Raw genomic sequence first — 16,402 nt, 5'->3', positions numbered from 1 at the left:
TATCACTTCTCTGTCATGGATAGCATATTTCATCAGTTCTTTGGAATCATGAATGGTCAGTGTATTAATCATAGTTCTTAAAGCTTTCAGAGTTGTTTCTTTTTACAGTATCGCATAAATTGTTCTGGTTTTGCTTATTTTATCAGTTTATAAAAAAACATCAAAACTGCTCATTTTTAGAATATTGATATGCATTGTTCTGGTTTTGCTCACTTCACTCTGCATCAGTTCATGGAAGTCTTTCCATGTCCTTTTGAAATCATCTGTTTCCTCATTTTTTATAGCACAGTAGAACTCCATCACTTTCATATACCACAACATATTCAACCATTCTTCACTTGTTGGAACTGGAGGGGGAAATGGCATTTGAGCTAGACCTTGGCTAATGAATAGAATATCTTAGGTGATAAGGGGAAAACAATATTTTAGGGTTAAGGAATATATTCTGTGCTGCAGCCAAGTCTAACAGAATGATTTAGGAGTAATGTGAAATAAAACTTGAAAAACAAGGCAACGTCAAATTGTGGAGGACCTGGAATATTAGAAAGAAGAATCTGAACTTTATTTGATAGGCAATAAGGAGCCACTCACTGAAGATTTTTGAACAAAAGAATAACATAACCAAATGTATCTTTGAGGAAGGAAGTCTGGCATCTTTATGAACGGTGGGTCAGGGAGGCAAGAGATCCAAGATAGGAAGACCTTAGGAGTCTTTTAGACCACCTTCCTCCTTTTACAGATGAGGAAATTGAGAACCAGAGAGGGAAAGGGACTTGCCCAAGGTCACACAGGTAGTGTCAGGCCAATAGCAGGTCTTTGACCCCAAATCCAGTGCTTTTGCCCTTGTACCACACTATTTCCTTAATTCCTTTCAGTTTGGTTCTATTCTCCCCACCCTAATAAAACTGTTCAAAGATAACTAATGACTTCATCCGGCCAAAACTAATAGTCTTTTCTCAGTCCTCATACTCCATTTCTTCTTGGCGCTTGTCGTTGTTAATTCTAGTACTGTTAATACCTATATGCCATTGGATAAGCCTATTCCCCTTCAGCTATAGTGATGACCTGTGGTGTTGCTCTAACCTAGGTAGTATGTTTTGTAGAGTGTTTTGGGAAGTTCTTTGCCCCCTATTAGGTAAATAGAACTTTTTTTTTTTTGAGGCATTCAGGGTTAAGGGATTTGCCCAGGGTTACACAGCTAGTAAGTGTCTGAGGTCACATTTGAACTCAGGTCCTTCTGACTCCAGGACCGGTGCTGTATCCACTGCACCATCTAGCTGCCCCGTAAGTAGAACTTTTAAGGTGTTGTTTCTAATGTTTTAGGATGTCCAAGTTTCTTAAAGTGATGTAAAATTGTGACAGAATTGTTAGCGATTTCAGAATGAGATGATTCATTTGGTAGGACTTGGTCAGTTGAATGCACACAGCCATGGGACCTGGGTAGCACTTACTCTGTACTCTATTTTCATTATTTCAGTGACAGCAAGAAAAACTGAGATTGTTGTTTTTCCAGAGTTCTTTCTAGACAGATTTTTCCCTGTTAGAATTTTCCTTCTCTTTTGATTAACATGATATAGTCAGATATTCAAGAGATGGTTTAACATACATTTTTAACCAATTAATTATGTTGGAACTTCAGAGAATCTCCCAAATGATTTAGGTTAGAGCAGTACCAGAGGTCATCATTATAGCTATCATGGCATTTGTGGGCCCTAAGCAAACCTTGAAATTTCCACATTCCATTTTTTTGACTTTGAAAACAATGTTTATTCCTTTGGGTTATTATACCCTGAAGTAAACTTATTTTCAGTCTTTACCTGCCTATTGGCTCATTTCCTATTGCATACAAACATACATGTTTCCCCTACTGTCATCATATCTCTTTTGTCCTTTGTAGCTAAACTCCTTGAAAAGGCCATATTCCAATAGTTCCTTCATTTTCTCTCCTTTCACTTTCTCCTTAACTCCCTAAGTTTTCTGACAGAAATTGCTGTCTCCAAAGTTATTAATGATCTCTTAGTTGTCAGATCCCAATGGCCTCTTCTCAGTCCTCATTCTCCTTGATCTTTCTGTAGCTTTTGATGCTGTTGGTCCTTCTATCTTTGATACTGTCTTCTCTCTAGATTTTTGAGACACCACTGTCTCTTGATTCTCCTTCCACCTTGTCTGATAGATATTCATCCAGATCACACCCTCTAACCATAAGTGGCCCACAGGGTTCTGTCTTGGGTCTACTTCTTTTTTCCTTTTATACTACTTCACTTACAGATCTTATCAGCTCCATGGATTTAATTACCATCTTTATGCTGATGATTCTCAAATCTCTCTATCCTTCACCAGCTTCTCTGCTGATCTCCAATCTTACATCTCCAACTCGATGTCCAGTAGACATCTTAAACTTCATATGTCCAAAACTGAACTCACCATCTTTCCCCTTAAACCTCCCTCCCCAACCTTCCCTCTTGCTATAGAGTGCAACACCATCCTCCCATCCCCCAGAGTCATCTTTGACTCCTCACTGTCTCATGCCCCCTTATCCAGTCTGTTGTCAAGGTCTGTTGATTTCACCTCTACAACAGCTTTTGAATATACACCATTCTCTCTCCTGATACTGCTGCCACTCTAGTGGTAAACTTATATCACATCTGGACTATTATAATAGAGTGTTGGTAGGTCTGCCTGCCACTACAATCCATTTTCCATTCAGCCACTACAATAATTTTCCTTAAATCACAGGTCTGATTATGTCACCTTGATATGGTTTGGGAGGTTCAGGGATTCTCCCCCCGCCACACACACACACAAAGGACCAGAGTACAGAACAGGGTTGTCTGGAATGAATTCACAGACTCAAGCATTCTTTAAATCAAGTTCACAAAAGTTTATTATAACACTAATATGGCATTATAATAAGCTAATGGCTTATAATGGCTTATAATGGCTAATAAGGGCAGAGCTCCCTAAGGGAACTTGCCACGGTGGACAGAGCTCCCTAGGGAACTTGTAGCCTAACAGGAATGATGCTAAAGCTTATATGGGAAAAGTAGTGGATTGTGTGCCAAGTATGCTAATCAAGTGATAACATACAACCTTAGTCATAGGCATTATTTATTACAGGAAACTGGGGAGGGGGATTCCTAAGGGGTGTTTTGAGAGTTGATGTCTATAACTTGACCTTTGGATTGTACATAACTCTGGGAATCAGTACATGATAGTTTTATTGATATAAGATAGTTTTGTTCATACAAAGGCAATTCTACAGAGGTCAAACATGTTCTTGTAACAGGGAGAGATAGTTTGCCTCACTGGGTCCACTCATGAGTTATTGTCAGAGATGGGGTCTTTGGGCTGGAGAGAAAACTGTCAGGGATAGTGTTTTGAGGCTAGGGAGAAATGTGGTGTTGGAACTGGGGTCTGAGTACAGGTACCCAAGCACCCCATCAATCTCTTTGCCTCCAGGATCAAATACAAAATGCTGTTTGGCATTCAAAGCCCATTTTATAACCTAGCCCTCTCCTATTTATCCAGTTTTCATGCACCTTTCTCTCCACCATGTACTGTTTAATCCAGTGACAGTGGCCTCCTGACTATTCCACAAACAAAGCATTCCATCTCTTGGCTCTGGGCATTTTCTTTGGCTGTCCCCCATGCCTAAAACACTCTCCCTCCTTCACTCTGACTACTCACCTTACTTGCTTCCCTTAAGTCCCAACTAAAATCATACCTACCTGGAAACCTTCCCCAACCTCTCTTAATTTCAGTGCCTTTCCTCTGTTAATTATTTTCTATTTATCCTATTTTTGGCTTCTTTGTATATATATATATATATATATTTGTATATATTTATTTGTATGTTGTCTCTCCCATTGAATTGTAAGCTCCTTGAAGGCAATGTCCTTTGCCTCTTTTGTATCCCCAGCACTTAGCATGGTACCAGGCACATATTAGGTGCTTAATAAGTGTTTATTGATCCATTGAAGTCTTTGAACCTAAATTGTACATACATCAGTTATCACAAAGTAAATACATGTATTCTGTAGAGAGGGGAACGAACTATATGCATTTTTTTTTAATGTATCCCAGGGACAGTTAGGTGGTTCAGTGGATAGAGCTTTGGCCTTGGAGTCAGGAGGACCTGAGTTCAAATGTGGCCTCAGACAGTTGACACTTACTAGGCGTGTGACCCTGGACAAATCACTTAACCCCTATTACCTCACCAAAAAACAAAAAAATGTGTCCTACAATCCTCCCTCCCCAAAATCCACAACCATCCTACATGTTACATTCTAGTGGCTGTGGTTGGGAGAAGGGTTGAGTGTGGGACATGGTGCTAGAATTTCAAAGAAAGATTATTTCCCTTTTTATCTTCATTTCGCTAAAATATAAAAAGCTGTTGAATGGGGAATTTGAGGTGGAACCCTTCTGTCCTTAAAGAGCATTCTTTTTTTTTTTGGTGTGAAGATGAATGCATAAACAAACAAATTATGTGCATATGGTATCTAGGAAGGAGGGCTTTGGCCCATAAAGTTAGAAAGCTGGTGAACGGGGGCAGTTGGGAGTAGGTCAGCAGATCTTATATAGGAATAATAGGCAGAATTGACTTGGTCATGGTTGTGAAAGGTGGGTGATGTTTAAGGAACGAGTACCAGCTCTGTGGAAAAGTGGAGTAGATAGTAAAGCTAGAGATTGTTGTTGCTTTCCTGAGACTGGTGCTGGAGAGGCACCTAATAAACAGGTTTGGGAAGCGGTAGAGGCCTACTGAAGAAATTTTTTTAGGGTGGTTGTTTTTAGGGTGAGGAGAATAGTGAATAGTGAAAGTTGATTATTGAATGACTTGCCTGATGGAGTGAACTGAGAAAAGGCTATTTTAATTCTGTGGCAAATCTAATTTTCTCTTCTTTTCCAAGATCTGAAGATTTTTTTCATTTTTCATTCATTTATTTTTTTTGGTTAGGCTGTGGGGTTAAATGACTTGCCCAAGGTCACACAGCTAGTAAGTGTTATGTGTCTGAGGCTGGATTTGAACTCAGGTCCTCCTGAATCCAGGGCTGGTGCTCTATCCACTGTGCCACCTAGCTGCCCCTGAAGACATTTTTAAAAGAAAATATGAGGATAGGGTGGTTGAGAACAGTGTCTTTTGAGAGGAAGAATCTGGCTCATTAAGCGATTTTAAAACTTAAATTTTAGCTGGGGAAACCTTTTTAACAGATCTAAGTGATCAGACACTTTGGTCTTTAGCAGTTCTAGGAAGGAGTTGTATAGTATAACATGTAATCTTTACTGTATATTATGCATTATTTCACCCTTAGGGAATGTCTGTTAATGTCAACCAGAGAAAGGCAGAGAATTATATACTGCCTGGAATACTGCCAGGCTTTTATCTGTCTATCAATCTTTCTATCTATGTATAATTTATGATGAGATATATGCGTGAACTAAGAAAGTCCCTCAGGCTCAATTTTAGATAAATCTGCCTGAATTAGATGGTAGGAAAGAGCTCTAGACCATGATAAGTAAGAAGGCTTGAGTTCTGATTTTGACTTTTTAGCTTTTCAAGTTATGATTATTTAACTTACTCTCTGGTTCTCAGTTTCTTCATTTGTAAAATGAGGAGGTTGGGCTAGTGATCTCTAATGTCCCTTCTAGATTTCCCATCTGTAACATAATGTTTACCCCAGCTTAGTTTTATTACTTCCTAATCATTCATTTTCCTGTCATAGAATCATGGGATTGTAGATCTAAAGTTGGGACTTCAGAAAAGACCATCTAGTCCAGGGGTTCTTAAACCTGACATCTTTGACCTTTTTTTAAAAAAAAATATTTTGATAACTATTTCAATATAATTAGTTTCCTTTGTAATCCTAAGTATTTTATTTTATAAATTTAAAAACATTTTTCTGAGAAGGGGTCCCTAGGCTTCATCAGATTCCCAGAGGGGTCCATGGCATAAAAAATGTTAAGAACTGATCTAGTCTGACTGTTCATTTTGTATTTAAGGGAAACGGGGCCAATTCCCTCTTGTCTTATATTTAGTTTGGTTGTAAGTATTTACAAGGAACACAAAGATTAACTTGTCCCCTTATGGCTTCTAATGCTACTATTATAAGCATGTGTATGTCTATATACACACACATATATGTATATGGATATATATATGGATACATATATACATACTGTTCAGCATGTAATATTCCTTTGTGTAATGTCTTTTCTAGGAGTCTGTATCTTCTCTGAATTATGTGATCTGAAAAGACTGGACATGGGTAAGAACAACCATATGAAGGTAGAAGTGTTAACTCCTATGACATCTCAGCTGCACTAGAGATAAGAGTACAAAGGTCTGACCAATCTTTTCACATAGTTCTAGGGTGTATATCTTTGTACTTGATGTTAATTTTAAGTGCTTTTTCAGTTCTAATTACTTAATATGTACACAAACCTCATTTTGATAAGGCATTTCTAAATAGAGCATTTAGGAGGCATCTTCTAATTTCTTTTACAGAAGAAAGCAAAGTAGAGTAAATCATCTGCTTTATGTGAATTTTTGGCTCTGTTTATATGGTCTTGGGAACTGTTGCGGCTATAACATTTCCCACTGTTTAGTTCATAAGTCTGTTTTTTTTTTCCTATGGAAGAGATTAATATAAGAATCTACTGGTAGCCAATTTGAAAGAAATTTGAGATTGGCCATAAAAAGCTTTAAGATTACAGCTTACCATATCCTCTGTGATGTTTATATTCTGTTAGTTCCCTCCTTCCTTTCTTTCTGTTCTTTTTCCCAACTGGAACTGACAGGCGGCTCAGACTACTCACAAGTTGTGTTTGTCCTTTGTTCTTGAAGAGGACCATGACAGCAGGGAGATGATGACTTGACTTGTAATTGACTTTGATTTGAGTGAGGGAGGGCTGTGCAAGGTCACCAGCCTCACTTTCTCCTCCAGAGCCATCTGGGTGCAGTGGCCAGATTTGACTGGAGATGGTCCAGGATGGCTCTGGAGCTCATAGATTGGACAACAATAGGTCCCTGTCCACTTAGTTATTGTTTTTTGGGCCTTTCTTGCTCAGAGTGAATGTAGATAGTAACTGCTTCTCTTTTGGCCAGCAGTTCTGAGGGTCTTCCCCTCCCAGTTCAATTGACTCACTTCTTAAAGAGGCCTATTCACCGAGTGGGTATTATCTCACTCAAAGTGAAAACCTGAAAAGACTTTAGCTTTTTAAACTAAAGTCCAGGGTCTCCCATTGCATCCTGAGCCATGTCCAGTCCTGTTGAATATCTGGCCACTGGACCCAGATGGCTCTGGAGGTGAAAATGAGGCTGATGACCTTGCACAGCCCTCTCTTACTCAAATTAAAGTCATGTCATCATCTCCCTTATGTCATGGCCTCTTTGAGAACGAAGGACAAACACAAAAAACACAACAACAACCTCTTTTTCCCATTGTCTTCTCTTCTACCTCTTTCCAACATTCCCTCCCTCCTATTTCTGTTCCCCTCCTTTCCACCATATTGTTTGTTGTTATTCTCATTGAATTTCCATGGTTCTTACCAATTTAGGCTACCTCTATCTGGTTAGTAACAAATATCACTGAGTCATAGAACTCATCTCAGAGTTAGAAGTACCTCACAGGTTATCTAGGACAGTACTTCCTGAATAGGAATTCCTTCCACAATATTCTCAACAAGTAGGTGTTTAGCCTTCACATGCAGATCTCCAATGATGGGGGAATCCACTACCTCTAGAAATAGCTCAGTCACTTTGGTCCCATCCTCTAGGGCTAAACAGAAAATCCCTCTTCTAATATAACTACCCCAAGTTACTTGAAGACAACTCATGTCCCTTCTATGCTTTTCTTCTCAAGACTACACATTTCCAGTTCTTTCAGTTGAGCCTAGTAAGTGTGCTCTTTAGTCTCCTCACCTTCCTAGTGACTCTGCTCTTCATGCATTCAGGTTGTCATTTTCCTTACTAAAATGTGGCCAGAACTGAACAAAGCTGTCAAAACATATTTTAAATAGGACAGAGTACAAGGGAGACCATTATGATCCCTTACTTTAGATACTATGCCTTTATTAATGCAATCTATCATAGAATTAGATTTTTGACTGTCATGTCACAGTGCTGACTAAATGAGCTTGCAATTCACTGAAACTCGCAGAATTCTTTTATGCAAAATGGATTTTGACCATGCTTCCCTTATTCTGTCCTTGTACGGTTTACTTTTGAATCTAAGGGCAAGATTTGACATTTATCCTTAACCAATTTTTTCTTCTTTGATTCAGCTCATCATTCTATTCTGTTGATAATATTTTAGAACCCATCTCTGTTTCCTTACCAGCTTTCTGTCATCTGCCAGTTGTTCAAGTATAGTATTTGTACTTTTATCCAATATAGTTATTTAAAAAAATACTGTACAGGGCCCAGGACAGGTTCCTGGGACACTCCACTATAAACCTCCTTTCAGATTGTTGTAGACCCTTTATTCCTTATTCTTTGGATCCAGCTATTCAAATAATTCAGAACCTACCTAACTCTACAGTCATTTAACCTACATCTCCCTATTTTGTCCAGTAGAATATTGTAAGAAACTTTAGCAAATGAGTGGGAGAAATTCCAGTATTCACTATCAGTGTAATTATCCTGATTGAGTAACTAGTAACTCTATCAAAACAGGGAATGAGATTCATCTTCCATAATCTGTTGCTGAAGCAGTGCTTGCTCCTAGAGGGCACCACTTCTCTTCCTAAAATCATGCATTCTAGAATTTTGCCAGGAATTGGTCAAGCCGACCTGCTCATCCTATGAAGACTACTATCTATTTTTTTTATTTCAAAATCAGTATTGTATTTTCTTGCTTCCAGGTTTGTGGCATCTTTTCCCTTCTCTATGATTTTTGAAGTATCACTGCTTGTACATGTGCCTAAGTTCTTTCGTTACCTTGGGATGCAGTTTGTCAGGACCTAAGAACTTGAACTACTTGAGGAGAGCTAGGTGCTTTTTGATCACCTCACCTATTGTGAACCTCATGTGAATTTCACCTTCCTGCTAATCATTTTGATTCTATCTTTTGTAGTCCAAAGATTTTTTTTCCTTACTTAAGCCTTTTCTATCATCCTTTGTCATTCTATCCGCACCAAGTGGTCTTGTCCCTTTTTTGATCATTTCTGTCCCATTATAGCTAGAAAGCTTCTTTTTGTTGTCTTTAGTATTCACCATCAACCTCTTAGCTTTAGGATTCCTGATACCATTTTTACCCCTTTGTTATTTACCCTTAGTTACCTGTCTTTGCTTCTATTTCCTATATGTGTCTGACTGAATTTACTATTTTATGGCAGAAATCAGTGATTGGCTGATATAATTCCATGTTATGCCCCAGTTGGACCCTATGGGTATACTTATTGTAAAGAAAGTCTTAAAGAAAATCAAAGAAACAGATGCAAATTAAAAAAGAAAACACCAAAAAAAAAAGATCCATCCCATACTTTAAAAAAAAATTCAATAGCATAGAGCATAAGAATGAGTAAATAGAATTATTTATTTTTTATTTAAATACAAATTGTGGGGTTTTTTGGGGGAAAGTCTGGTTTTTAGTAACATGCTTAGTTTTTAAAGCTTGAATAAAGCATTTTGTGTACTTCTGAAGGTTCTATCTGCTACTTTGCCTGTAGTACACCCTACTTGTAAATAGGCCAATTTCTGCACTTAATCCTTTTTCTTGCTCAAATTAAGATGGCTTGCTAGTGATTAGAGTAGCTAGAGGAAGAGAATCCACTTAATTGTGGAATTGTTTTATAACATCATCTTTGGAAATCACTCAAATTATATTGCATCCAAAAATTAGTTCTTTTTAAAAAAAATGTATCATTTGTTTGTTTGTTTTGGGGGACAAGGGTATGGGGAGAGGTTCCTGGGTTATGATTGTGGCAAAAAAATGTGTCAATAAAAATTTTAAAAGTAAATTATAACAAAAAGTTTGATTCAGCAGGAGAGAATTTAGATTGAGGTATACAGTAAAATGGACTAATTTGTGCTCTTTCCTTCAGATGAGATTTCTGATACTATGAAGATGGAGTCTAGAGAAATGACTTTAGTAAACCACAGCACCATATTCAAAACACATCTGCCAGAGATAGGTTTTCAAGAGAACCAGCCTTCACTTTCTGACCACCAGGTTTGGAATCACTTCTTAACTTATTTTAAATGTTTTCTCTTTTAAATTTTTCTTCAATATAGTTATATTTCTCTGTCCAAATGACCATTATGTGAATTTTCATAGATAAAAAACATTAATGAGCAAATTTTACTGTTTGATATTTTGCAGATGAAACACTTATCAAATTACTTATGAGCTCTCTGAAGCAACACAACATTGAGAAAACATGCTACATTCTGAATAGATAATAAATATTATAGCATAAATATAAGTGCTCTAATAAATTAGTAAAGTTGCTGAGCAATGATAAAGAAAATGTGTCTGCTTGTAGCTGCTCTGAGAATCTCTAATTGAATTGTTGCTAATAGTTTCTACCCAAAAGCCTCTGGGAAGCAAGTAGTATCCACTAGCGAGCCACATTTTTCTCTTTGGTGCTTTAGGCTATAGCTTTCTCAGCAAAGGATGTAGAATAGATTCATTATTCAAACAAGTAGATGCATTTCATATCATGAGATCTGTACTTTGCTAATGAGCATGCTTTGAATTAAAATAAAATCGTGAAACAACTTTTGAACTATTCCATTCTTTTTCATTTTTGTATCCTTAATCACTTCGTCCAACTGCCATTTTTTTCCTTCTCAGATTCTTTGCTTAAATTTCTTGCTTTCTAACATATGTTGTAGTCTCACTTAATGAATAAAATTTCTTTTAATATGTGTTTTTTCCTTCACATCTTATTATCTGAAATCTAATTTTAAAAAATTCTTAATTTTGTTTAGGGTTTGCCTTCCAGGCCTGAAAATTTGGATCCACCTTTTACTTGTTCCGCAAGGAGTACAGTATATAACCCAAATTATTATTCAGGTATGATGCATTTCTTGGAGTCATAAAATGTGCTTCTAATGTGCTATATATTTCTTTCCAGTTGGATGTTTGTAGTTGCTATCACTTAAAGTTTAGCAGGTGTTAAGAATGATGTGTCATTTCTCCCTTAAAGCATTACTTTAAAGCTCTTCTTTTGGTTGCTGTTTTTCAATTCTAGTCACAACTAAATTCAAGTTTTTATTTAGATGTTTGGTCATTCAGTTGTGACCCCATTTGGGGTTTTCTTGAAAAGATACTGGAGTGGTTTGCGATTTCCTTCTCCAGCTCATTTTACAGATGAGGAAACTGAGGCAAACAGGGTTAAGTGATTTGCCCAAGACTACACAGCTAGTCAGTATCTGAGGCCAGATTTAAACTCAGGTCTTCCTGATTCCAAGCAGAGCACTCTGTCCACTGTGCCACCAAACTAGTTAGATAGTTTTCTTCTAATCCAGCCTCCTGTTTTATGGTTACATTTCTGTGTGGGGAGAATAGCAGGTGCAATTGGAAAAAAATTGAGGTTTTTTTTTTTTGGTGATATGCAGAGAGCATGGCATTGATTTAAAACCTGTATATGTTCTTCGAAAAACTGTGGTTTGGTTTTAAAAGGTTTAACTTTGCAATGAGAATCTCCAAAAAATCCTTAAAAACTCCGGTGAAAGAGGACTACTAAAAAATAGGAATAATTAAACATAAACAGTGATACTTTACTTGGACCCAAGCTTGTTCATTGACACATTGGCCATAAATTCTTTCTAGCACCTGTCATAGCTATTCCTTTTTGTTCATCATACATTCTGTAGTTGGCAAGTGCCTACATTCTTCTGGGCTGTCCCTATTTCCTGACCTGCCAGCCTGTGTTCTGCCTTTCTCCTAACTGATACTCCGATATAAGAGAGGTATACTAAGCATATTGAGAAGTTGCATGATAGAGTGGAAAGAGTCATTGACCTCTAAATTGGGTTGTGTAGAGGACAGGGCACTGAACTGGAAATCAGAAGTTTTGTATTCTAGTTCTGAGTCTGTCATTAATCTGAAATGTGACATTGGGCAAATCATGTGACCTATCTGGGCTTTAGTTAATTTATACAAAATGAAGGGGTTAAGCCAGATGATCTCTAAGGTGTCTCCTTGCTCTGAAATTCTAATTTTTCAGTGTCCTACTGACTTACCAGTCAGTAAAGAATTTGTGTGATTAGTGTTTCCATTTGAATCCAAGATATATTTCTTCATAACTTTCTCCTACCCATTTGATTTTTTGCATAATCTTGCTTGTTAACTGTGTATTCATTTTAAAATTTCTGTTTCAGTCTACCCATGTCCAAGCCATTGGACTTTCTGTTTGTTTTTACAACTTCTTTTGGACCTATTTATTTATTTAAACAATTACTACCCTAGTCACCTTGGCCTTGCTTCTTGCCAACTGATTGGACCAAATGGAGGTCTTTGGTTTTATCTGTCCTGTCATCATGACTGTATACTGATATTTGCTTCTTCTCTGATTCTGAGATTCTTTCCTAGCTCTTCATCACATAAAGCATTCCATCTCCCAATTCTCAGCATTTTCCTTGGCTCTCTCCCATGCTTAGAATGCTCTCCCTGCTCATCTCTGGCTTCTCTCCATCTTCTGGCTTCCCTGGCTTCTTTCAAGTCCCAGCTACAATCCCATCTTCTACTGGAAGCCTTTCCCAGTCCCTCTTAATGCTAATGCTTTTGCTCTGTTAATTATCTCCAATTTATCCTGCAAATATCTTGTTTGTATACAGTAGCTGTTTACATGTTATCTCCCTTGTTGGACTGTGAACTCGTTGTGAGGAGGCACTGGATGTTTTTTTGTTTGTTTTTGTTTTTTGTCTTTCTTTGTATCTCCTGCATTTAGCACAATGCCTGGCACATAGTAGGTGCTTAATAAATGCTTGTTGACTGACTGAAATATCAATATAGTTGGGTGTACTGGGAATCTTAGAGTCATAATAACTATTACTCTTCAGTAAGTCATAGAGTTTATTCTTGTCTTCTTGAATCAAGTTTTTTAAAATCTAATTCTCCTATCAATTTGAGACCAATATTTTAAAAAGAAAAACAATATGGTGCAATGGATAGAGAATTGGGCTTGGAGCCAGGAAGACCTGGATCCAAGTTCTGTCTCTGACATATACTGGCTATCTGACCTTGGGTAACCTCAGTTCCCTAGGTTTCTTTAGACCATAAGTTGCAAAAGAAGGTGCCAAACACCTGCATTGGTAGAGGAAGTAATCTCACTCAGGAATTCCCTCTACCAGTGAGCTCACAGGTCTAATCCTTCTTCCTATCCAGTTTTTTAAAACCTGCTTCTGAGCTATTGATGAACAAAACAAAAGGATATTCTTGATAACAGGAAAATAATTACACTGTTTCAGTCTTATAGTCAGCTATAGATATTTAATTTAGATTCTTAAGTCACTTTAAGTTTGATTTGAAGGAAGACAAAAGCTTTTTCTTCTGAACAAAGAAAAATAGCTTGGAGTGAAAGTGATTTAATTTGCATATATGCCTTAGAGCTATAGATTATTGTTCTGAAGGTGCATTAACCTTTTAGGCTCTCAAGTTAACATTTACTAATATGAGACTATTTGCTTGTAAAAAATAATTCTGAACTTGACAAGTAAATTAGCATGTCTATGTATGTGAAACAAAAAATATTTCATGAAACTGCATCTCATATATGTAGCTTGATTTTCTTTTTTTACGTATATAATAAATTTGACATGTGTCTTTCAACACTCTCCAGCTTATCTGTAATTCCTTCTGTTGCCTTCTGTGTGTTTAAAACAAATGTTTTAATGACCTTTTCTTTCCTTTTCTTTATTATTCTTAAGTCTTCCAAAGATTTTGTATAAATTGTTCTCCTGGTTCTGCTCACTTCACTTTGTACCAGTTCATGTAAGACTTCTCTGAAAACCATCCCCTTTGTCATTTTCTTGTAATGCAATAATATTCCATTACATTCAGATGTCAGAATGTGTTAAGCCATTCTCCCATTTTGTTATCAGTTTTTTTTTGTCCTAACAAAAAGAACTACTGTATTTTTTCACATATGGGTCCTTACCTCTTTTTTTTTTACCTCTTTTGGTAGAATCACTGGGTCAAAGGGTATGCATAGTTTAGTGACTTTTTGGATGCTATTTACTTTCAAGATATTTTATTGCAGTAGTTTTTAAGTGGATATTAAATTTAGTGCTCCTCCAAAAAAGGGAGCCATTGTTGTTCACCTCTTTGGCAAGTTATTGCTTAATATGTAATCTTAACCATGACATTTACAACTCTTGACTTCTCAGTAATGCCAGAATCTCAGATCAAAATCCTTCCTAGGCTGAATGTCTGTGGTGCTCCCTGGTAGACCTTGTCTGGCTTTGCTTGATCACTTTAACAGCTGAAGAGAATTATATGATTTCACTGAGACCCTGATAAAACCAGCTAATTCTGGATGTGATGACTCCCTGGTATCATGCATGTTCTTTGAGGCTGAACCTTCTATCACATACCTTTAGGAAGGTCACTCTGCATCAGCCCTTGTCTCAAATTTCATGCCTGTCAGGATAATTTGGGTTTCTTGACAGACTTATTCCTCAAATAGACATTAGTACTCAGAGACTATTTCTTGGTTAAATTTAAACAGAAGAGCGTGAGGGATGAAGGTCAGTGTACTGTGCATTTTAGGATTTGATTTTTATGGCGTTCTTTATGAGACTTCTATCTTTTTGGCTTTGTATGAAGATAACATCAACAGGTGAATGTAGTTGTTAGGAAAATGTATTGGGATTTCTTTAACACGAACAAAAAAAATTACAATCTAATTTTGAAGTCACATTAATGTGAATTTCTTGTCATTAAGCTAAGATTAATTGATGAAATATCATTTTGTGCTAATCTAAATAGTAGTGTTTTGAAAAAAGTTCTGTGACAGAGACCTTGGATTTATAAATAGGTTTAGAAAATGAGTCAGTAATAATTATTCTGATATTTCCATTCTGTAAGATCATGTAATTTAGAGCTAGAATGGGTCTTAAAGATTATCTCATCTACCCTCCCTGATTTGCAGATGAGGAAACTGAGACCCAGAGCACTTAAATAACTGACCTGAAGTCACACAGATACTACATACCAGAGCTGGGATCTGAATCTAGGTCTTCGGACTCCAAATCCATACCTCTTTCACAACCATACAGTGGAGGCCACCATAGATGAATAGAGGGGAAAATTCTTTATCAGCTAATTTTATTGAACGAGTTGTAGATTAATCAAAAGATCATAGTTTATTTAGCCTTTTTTTTTTTAGGCTGTTGGGGTTAAGTGACTTGCCCAGGGTGACACAGCTAGTATGTGTCAAATGGTTAGTCTGAGGCCGGATTTGAACTCAGGTACTCCTGACTTCAGGGCCGGTGCTCTATCCACTGCGCCACCTAGCTGCCTTTTCTTGAAGGACGAAGTGTTAATTGATGCAAATTTTAAAAATACTTTTACTATAATTTTTCCTTTCTCTATAAATAATACTCTAAATATGGATAATTTTATACAGACATTATAATTTGTGATATACACAATTTTTTTCTTTTAGATAGCCCTTCCTCAGACAGTTTTCTGGTTGAGCCAAGAACATTTGGTCAGAGTGTGAATGGCCACTGGAGAAATTCTACTCCTGCACCAACTTCAGCTTTACAGAAACCCAGAATCAGCCGAAGTCTTTACCATGACACTCGAAAGACCTCCAGGTTGGTATGCTATCCACATAAGACACTACTTCCAGTCCTACTTCAGATTTGAAGAATGTTCACACGCGGTAGCTGTTATTGTTACTTTTTAGTAGGAAGGAGTTTTCCTTTGGAGTCTAGAGTTGACAGTTGGGACAAATCTATTCTTGAATTTCATGTAATTAGAATCACTTATTATTAATTTTGGTGAAGTTCAAACCCTATCCTCAGGTATGGGAAGGTTAGGGGAAACCTTATTGATGGCACATAAGTATATGAGAGTTCCTTTAGAATCATGATGATTACTTTGGATACTGACCAAAGTTGATCTCTGTGGTTCTTGTAGTAGGGAAATCAGTACTTTTTTCAGTTTCCTTCCTCATGTTTACCCAGTCAGTTCTCTAATTGATTTAAACAACTTGACCTTGTTTAGAACAGAGGTACCGCTGCTCACCTGATAGTTTGTGGGAAGATATCTTTGACAGCTATAGAGAATAGTTTTATCCTAGTCACCTCAGCCTCAGATCACCCCTGCGGCCTCATCCATTCCCCAAGGGGTCTGTACTGAGCGGGGTGGCCTCATCTATATTTTCATTACTCTAAAGCAGGGGTTCTTAACGTTTTTTGTGTTGTGGATCCCTTTGTTGATCTGTTTGA

At 37.2% G+C, this 16,402-nt stretch overlaps 1 protein-coding gene across 1 annotated transcript in view; it reads left to right on the top strand.

Annotated features, from left to right (window-relative positions):
• Positions 1 to 16,402, top strand: part of SENP1 (SUMO specific peptidase 1) — a 73,801-nt gene that overhangs the window by 10,466 nt on the left and 46,933 nt on the right. The window contains exons 2-5 of the mRNA XM_020977150.2: positions 6,216 to 6,263; positions 10,042 to 10,169; positions 10,931 to 11,015; positions 15,613 to 15,766. Of these exons, the coding sequence (XP_020832809.1) occupies positions 6,260 to 6,263; positions 10,042 to 10,169; positions 10,931 to 11,015; positions 15,613 to 15,766 (371 nt within the window). The 5' untranslated portion in view covers positions 6,216 to 6,259. The remainder of the gene's footprint in view (positions 1 to 6,215; positions 6,264 to 10,041; positions 10,170 to 10,930; positions 11,016 to 15,612; positions 15,767 to 16,402) is intronic.

Source organism: Phascolarctos cinereus, unplaced genomic scaffold, assembly GCF_003287225.1.
Source record: "Phascolarctos cinereus isolate Bilbo 61053 unplaced genomic scaffold, phaCin_HiC Scaffold_1;HRSCAF=81, whole genome shotgun sequence".
NCBI classification, from domain to species: domain Eukaryota; kingdom Metazoa; phylum Chordata; class Mammalia; order Diprotodontia; family Phascolarctidae; genus Phascolarctos; species Phascolarctos cinereus.
This window is presented reverse-complemented; position numbering and strand designations above follow the sequence as displayed.